Source organism: Silene latifolia, chromosome Y, assembly GCF_048544455.1.
Source record: "Silene latifolia isolate original U9 population chromosome Y, ASM4854445v1, whole genome shotgun sequence".
NCBI lineage: Eukaryota > Viridiplantae > Streptophyta > Magnoliopsida > Caryophyllales > Caryophyllaceae > Silene > Silene latifolia.
Window position 1 is genome coordinate 299,046,576 of NC_133538.1, and position 6,924 is coordinate 299,053,499.

The 6,924-nt window shown below is 37.5% G+C and overlaps 1 protein-coding gene across 1 annotated transcript; it reads left to right on the forward strand.

The window, feature by feature from the left end:
* The first annotated feature begins 4,179 nt into the window (after positions 1-4,179).
* Positions 4,180-6,433, forward strand: LOC141631002 (protein FAR-RED IMPAIRED RESPONSE 1-like). The gene is made up of 6 exons (XM_074443730.1): positions 4,180-4,716; positions 5,004-5,170; positions 5,434-5,638; positions 5,759-5,809; positions 5,991-6,124; positions 6,214-6,433. Exons 1-6 carry the CDS (start codon positions 4,180-4,182, stop codon positions 6,431-6,433), a joined length of 1,314 nt encoding a protein of 437 aa, XP_074299831.1.
* Positions 6,434-6,924: the final 491 nt, after the last annotated feature.

Sequence of the window (6,924 nt, forward strand, 5' to 3'; positions counted from 1 at the left end):
ATGGCCAAAGTTTTAACCACGCAAATGTCATTGCTTAACCTCACTATGAAATGGTTAAACCTCCTTCCAAAAGGGTATTTGCGAAGGACGTATTCTAGATATTGTTTATATTTGAATAATGACATTACTACACATCATTATGACATGAGTGTGTTGGAGATTTAAAATCTCTTTCCGTAAGGTTAAGATGAGACCACTTCAAAATAGGTATTTTGAAAGGATATGATGGGAACATATATGGTTTTATCCTAATAACTTGGCAATGCAATTTATATTTCAATTCTTAATAAAGTTTCGATTAAGAAGTCAATTTCAAAATGTGTGAAATTGAGTGGGAGTTAGGAAATTCTCATGTGAAGACATGGAATTTAGTGGGAGCTATCATCCTTTGAATGTTTACGACTCATCACTCCTTAAAGAATGACGAGCTAATACCTTCTTTCATAAAGAAGCATTTGAGTTTTCAATTCTGGATGAAAATGGACAATGATGAATCCAATTACATCAAGGGATGTTGGATTAGTATTAAGAGATACACATCGTATCAACATTCACATAGGTTATTCATGTAGATGAAAATGGAATTGCCATTAGCAGTCATGGTCGTTCATTGAACCTATGAACGGTTGATCTCATGATTATTAGTAACTAATGTTTCCGCCATTAGAATGATCATGTACATGTCCAATTATGAATCATATGCATAAGAGCATGATGATTGATTGGTAAGCCATAATAGAAACGTCATGAATTCTTGAGTGGAATCCGATGAGCGATTTCAGTGTTTGACGGAATGCTCTATTGTGTGTCAAGAGGTTGCACATATTATAGAAAATCCGAGCACATATGAGGATTTATGAGAATCCCAATTCTTTCAAGCCTAGAAAGAGAAATGAGAAGTTTTGGAAAGATGCTTGGTTGAATAAGAGGTTATTCAAAAATCAATCTTTCCTAGTTAAGCTAGGACTTGTGAGAAGTGCTAAGCTAAATAATCTTGTCAATTGTTACAAGATTCTACAAAACATATACCTAGTGCATTGTGTGTGGATGGAGTACTTGATCAGTACAAGTTATATCATTCATCACAAATTCGTTCGTTATGAGATAATCGATAAGAAAGTTCTTTCAAGTTAAAGAACCGAAACCAAGGTCGGGAACCTTGATGTGTACTTGGTAAGATTCATGCTATGAGAGAGAACATGAATGTAAAGGAAATTGCAAGTGTAAGAAGTTTGAACACATGGACACATGGCATGTTAAACTTCTATTGCAATCAATAAGTGTTTACACTTACGATATACATCACAAGGTTGTAATATGATATTGACTACCCGAGTGTGATGTCGACATTTGTCGTTTGAGTTATTATTAACTCACCTTGTACATTGTTATATCCAAACGAGTTGTAGAGACAATTAAACCCCGTTAAAGTGAACATGGATTAACATTGTATTTGCCCATAGTTACTTATATGAGGTGACGTCTCGAAGTGACTAGAGTGTGATGCGATTGATGGCAAGTTCAAGTGCCATAGAGTCATGTGAGATGGCTAGTCGATCACATAGGCAGACTGTTAGGAACATTTTGTCGGGCCTAATGACCGCTTATAGAGTTCTGGCAAATTTCTATAGCCTGGTCGTGGCGAGAGCTACTATAGTATTCAAATGAGTCGATTCTTTTGACTAAAGACTATTCGCCTAAGATGGCACAGTTTCAGATTAACTTTGATTTGTGTTACTACGACCTTCGTAAATGGGGTCAAATGGGCATATTTTGGGTTATGATGGCTGTGGCTAGTCGAAGGGAATGAGTGCGATAGGAATTGTCCACCCCTAGTCAGGGTTATAACAATATCTCAGGGCCACTCGAGGAGTAATGAATTGGAAAATGCGTGGCCACGCTCGGAAAGTATCTATGATAGATAAGTCCGGTCAATCAGTTGTTCTCCAGATCGAGGAAACCACTCTCGATATGATCACTTGCAAGTACGACCTGAAAGACACCTTGAATTGAGTGGGAGATAGTAATAGGACAAGCGAATTGGTGACGCACACTTGTCGAGGACAAGTGGGAGATTGTTGGAATATGTGTCCTCCGACAATAATGCGATCACGACTGTTGATCATGATGATCACATGTTTAAATCTCATTATAAAGAATACAATTGGGAAGTAATATTGTTACTGTCAACTGGTCAACATATATCGGTAATGATTGGCTGACTAGAGTTTAACATTACTGTCGTGCGACGGTGGTGATCAGTTGACCCCCTAGGTCATACCTATAGGGCAACACTCTTAATTGATTATTAATTAATCGTATAATGTTACGAGTTAATTAAATTACTTGAAAATTGACGGACGATTTTTGAAGTAAAATTTACGTATCAAATTGAAATGTGATTAAATGAGATACGGTCTGAGTAATCAAATTGTATAATTACTCGGATGATATTATTGTTTAAAGAAACAATCGAAAATTGAATGAATTATTATAAATACAATTTGTTGTGATTTATAAATGGTAAAAATATTTTGGTACAAGTAATTATGAAATTACTAAGTCAATTTTGTATGTGACGTATTTTATTAATACGTTGATTTTTAATATGTTAAAAATACATAATAAATTTATGTGACATGTGACATGCTACATATTAACAAATTGACAAAAATAATATGGATCCCATATTATCATGTGTACCGAAATTAAGGGGTGATTAAAGCTAATATTGTGTTTGTTTAATTAATAAGAGAACACAATGATTACCTACATTCCTAGCCATGCAACCCTAATACTCATTGTGAAGACAAATGTGTGCATGCATTGGCTCCCCAAAATCCCTCCTCTTACCCGGTTTTGATAAGACAAAAACCATCATGGTTTTTCCATATTTTTACCTAATAATATACAAAATGTTGTAAATTATCATTTTTATTCATTCACTCATCCAAAATATAATTCTAGAGAGAATAATAATCCTCCTCTTCTTCTCTCTATAAACCGAAAATATTAAGTGTATTATAATATTTTTGGGTCATTTTTCTTAGATTAATATTGTACTAGTTCTCATAATATTAATCTTAATTAAGGGTAAGCTTTGGGTATTAATCCTAAGGAGAGATCCTACACTTGGATCTTGTTTCTTCCATCTTAGGAAAGCTCAAGAACAAAAGAAAAGGAGATTTCTTTTGTGCCCAATAAAACCGAAATCACCAATGTAAGAACATGATTTCTCCTCTATTTTATTATTTGTTTGCATGCATAAAATCCGTATTTAATTTTATGACAAATTAATTTATAACATATATGAGTATGTTTATGTATAAAGATCTACATTTCCTTCAATCCGTTCACTTCTACTCCAATTTACGGTCTCCTTTCCTTTGATTATACTCGTAGTTGCTTTTGTCTTAAATATTAGGTCAAATATCCTTGTATTTGTTGATTTTCTCGTTCAATTTCGGTCAAATTTCATTATATTTGACCTCTTTTCCTGTCTTGTATATTCCTGTTCCCCTGTCTGTATATTCCTGTTCTGCTGTCAATGCTTATAGGCTCAGCTTGTTACAATATCAATGTTACTGTAACACAATCACATATATTCATTTTCCATTTTCCTTTTTGTATTACAGACTCAAGTACTGTTACTCAACCCCATTCTACGCCAATTGTCCAAGAGCAACCCAATCCTCAACCAAATAACCAGCTTGTTCTGTGTCACACGCCTAATGGAGGTGAGCGCTGGATGCGTGTGGTTGAGCACAAGTTTAGACCTACCATTGGTGCAGTTTTCGCCTCCCTTGAGGCTGGAATCAAGTTCTACGAGGTTTATGCTCGGGCATGTGGATTTACCCCTCGGAAGCACAGTACGAAAACACTACGAGGTGGTGTTGCACACCAAAAATTCGTAGTCTGCAACCGTCAAGGGTTCAGGGAATCTAAACCGAAACAGCGTCCTAGAACCAAGGATGATGAGAATATGGGTGATGGTTCGTCCACAGCTAGTACAGTTACACGGCGAGTTAAAATCACAAGAATTGGATGCCGAGCGTACGTCAGATTTGCCCTTCTACATGGCCTTGATGGCCCAGCTATGATTGACGAGTTTTTCAAGTCCACAATCATCGTCTCACCTCGTCTGTGAGAGATCTCGATAAGATTTCACGATCCCTTGATATGTTCCACAAGACGCTTATCTTGGACAACTCCAAGTTGAATATTGGCGCTGGATTGACCTTTAGACAGGTTAAGGAACTTGTCAATGGGTATAAAAATATCGGTGCTACATTGATTGATTTTAAGAACTTTCAAAGAGATATCAAGTGCTACATTGGGTTAAGAGATGCTGACCTTTTCATAGATCGACTCGAGAAACTCAAAGCGACCCAACCCCAGTTCTACTTCGCCTATGATGTTGATTCGCAAAATCGTCTAACAAAGTTCTTTTGGGCTGATGCTACATGTATTAGAAACTACTCATTCTTTGGGGATGCTGTGAGCTTCTACCCTACTTACGGAACCAACAAGTATGATATGGTTTTTACACCATTCACAAGTGTTAATCACCACAGAAAGTCGGTGTTGTTTGCCGGTTGTCTCCTGTTACACGAGGATGACATCTCCTTCCAATGGACCTTTCAGCATTTCTTGACTGCCATGGGACAAAAAGAGCCGCAGTTCATGATCACGGATCAATGCCCTGGCATAAAGAAGGTAATAGTGTGACAATGTTACTGTAACAGACTTACTTAAAATTATTGTACCACAACTTTCTGACTCCAACTACCACTGTTCCATCTCTTCCTCTTTTACAAGGTTATTCAATAACAATGTTACTGTAACTAAATTACTAACATATAATTTAGTCACTTGCTCTTTCCCTATCAATGGTCAATATCACGTTCTGACTTGCTGTTTCATTATGACCGGCATACAACAGGCTTTCCTTTGTTTTCAAGACGGCTAGGCATCGTTATTGTATGTGGCATATTACACAAAAGATCACGGACAAAGTTGGTTCAAAGACTCTACTGAGAGACACGGACTTCCTTGCTCGCTTCAACGCTGTTGTTTGGGACCCTGATATGGAGCCGTCGGAGTTCGAAGAGAAGTGGCAGAAGGTCATTTCAGATTTCGAGCTGGAAGATAATGATTGGTTGACTACAATGTTTGACGACAGACACCATTGGATTCCTGCCTACCATCGTGACCTTGCCTTGGGCTGCATATTAAGAACAACACACTGATCAGAAAGTAAAAATTCGTTTTTCAAGCGCTATGAGAATCACTTTAGTACACTGGTCGAATTTTGGATGAGGTAAACAACTCTTTTTCATTCCTTACGATCGGGGAACGATGATATGTTACAGTGCCATTGTTTCATTGTTAAATAAATAATTTGTTGCCGAATCCTCGTTGCATTAAAACCAGGTTCCAAACTGCTATGGACCAGCAGCGCTATACACGAAGGTGCGATGATTATAACAGCGACCACTCATTCCCTGAGCTTAAGACAGAATTACCTATAGAAAAGCATGGCGCTATTATATACACACATGCTGTGTTCAAGGTGTTTCAAGAAGAAGTAATGGCTGCCGATTCATGTGGTGTTCATGACTTTGAGAAGGAGGAGCATGTGCATAATTCATATAATCGATGCTGAGACAGACAGAATTTTCAAGGTGAGGTTGGACCTTAGAAGCACAGATGCAGTATGCGAGTGTAAATTGTTCGAAAGAATTGGATTACTCTGCAGGCATATTGTGTGGGTGTACAAGGGCAAAGGAATTGGGCGAATACCAAGCAAGTACATTGTAGATCGTTGGCTAAATAACACACACGCAGCGAATAGGTTTGATTCGAAAACATTATTGCGATGTGATTTTGACTTATTACTGATAATTGTTTTACTGATAACATTGTAACCATAATTTCTTATAGTAACATTGTCACCATGATAAACAGTAAAGAACTTTGTTTTACTTCAGCTTGATTCGAATGGGAATGTCAATGAGGATTCATATATGGCTACGTCTGATAACAGTCATTTGTGCAACGTATGGTCAGAGTTCCGTCAGATAGTTGGTGTTCTCAAAACTTTACCTGCTGAACACACGGAAGAGTTAGCATCCCTCCTAGTTGGTTCCGGCAGAAGTTATGTATTGAACCGCTTACAAAAGACCAAGAGATGGAGATTCTGTTGGGCTGCAGCTCGTCGTCTGAAGTCACTATCCACCCTCCGGAACAAGCACGCAACAAGGGCAGCGGAAAAAGATTGAAGTCAGCTAAAGAACAGGCCATTGAAAAAGTAGCCAAGCCAAAGAGGCTATGTGCATACTGCAAAGAAAGAGTTACCCACGACAGGAGAACATGCCCTCTTCGCATAGCTGATGAAGCTGCTGAGAAAGCAGCTAAAAAGAAAAAAGTTTGATACTGTTATGATGTTACAGTGACATTGTGACCTTATCAATAATTAGTAGGATTTTGTGTTGCTGTGACAATAATATGTCACAGTAAAAATAAAAAGTAGAATTGTGTGTTGTTGTGACAATAACATGTCATAGTAAAAAGTCATTCGATTTTCCTACATCATAGTTAACATTTTATACAGCACTTACAACATTTTATACAGCAATAAATATTGTTTTAGGACCATTTTCCGTCCCGTTTTAGGAGCATATTTCCTAAGTTTTACAGTAACAGTGATATACAATTTGTTTTCTAAATATGCCCTTTGTTTAAGGATTTCGCGGTGTCGCCTAATCCAACCCTAAACCCTTTTCCGTCCCGTTTTAGGAGCGTTTTTCCCCAACTTTAAATCCCATCCACGACAGGGTATCACCCGTCCGTCCCTAGGGTTTAGTTTTGGTTTTTTTTTGCACCGCGATTTTTTAAGGCAAAAGGGTTTAGGGTTTAGTTTTG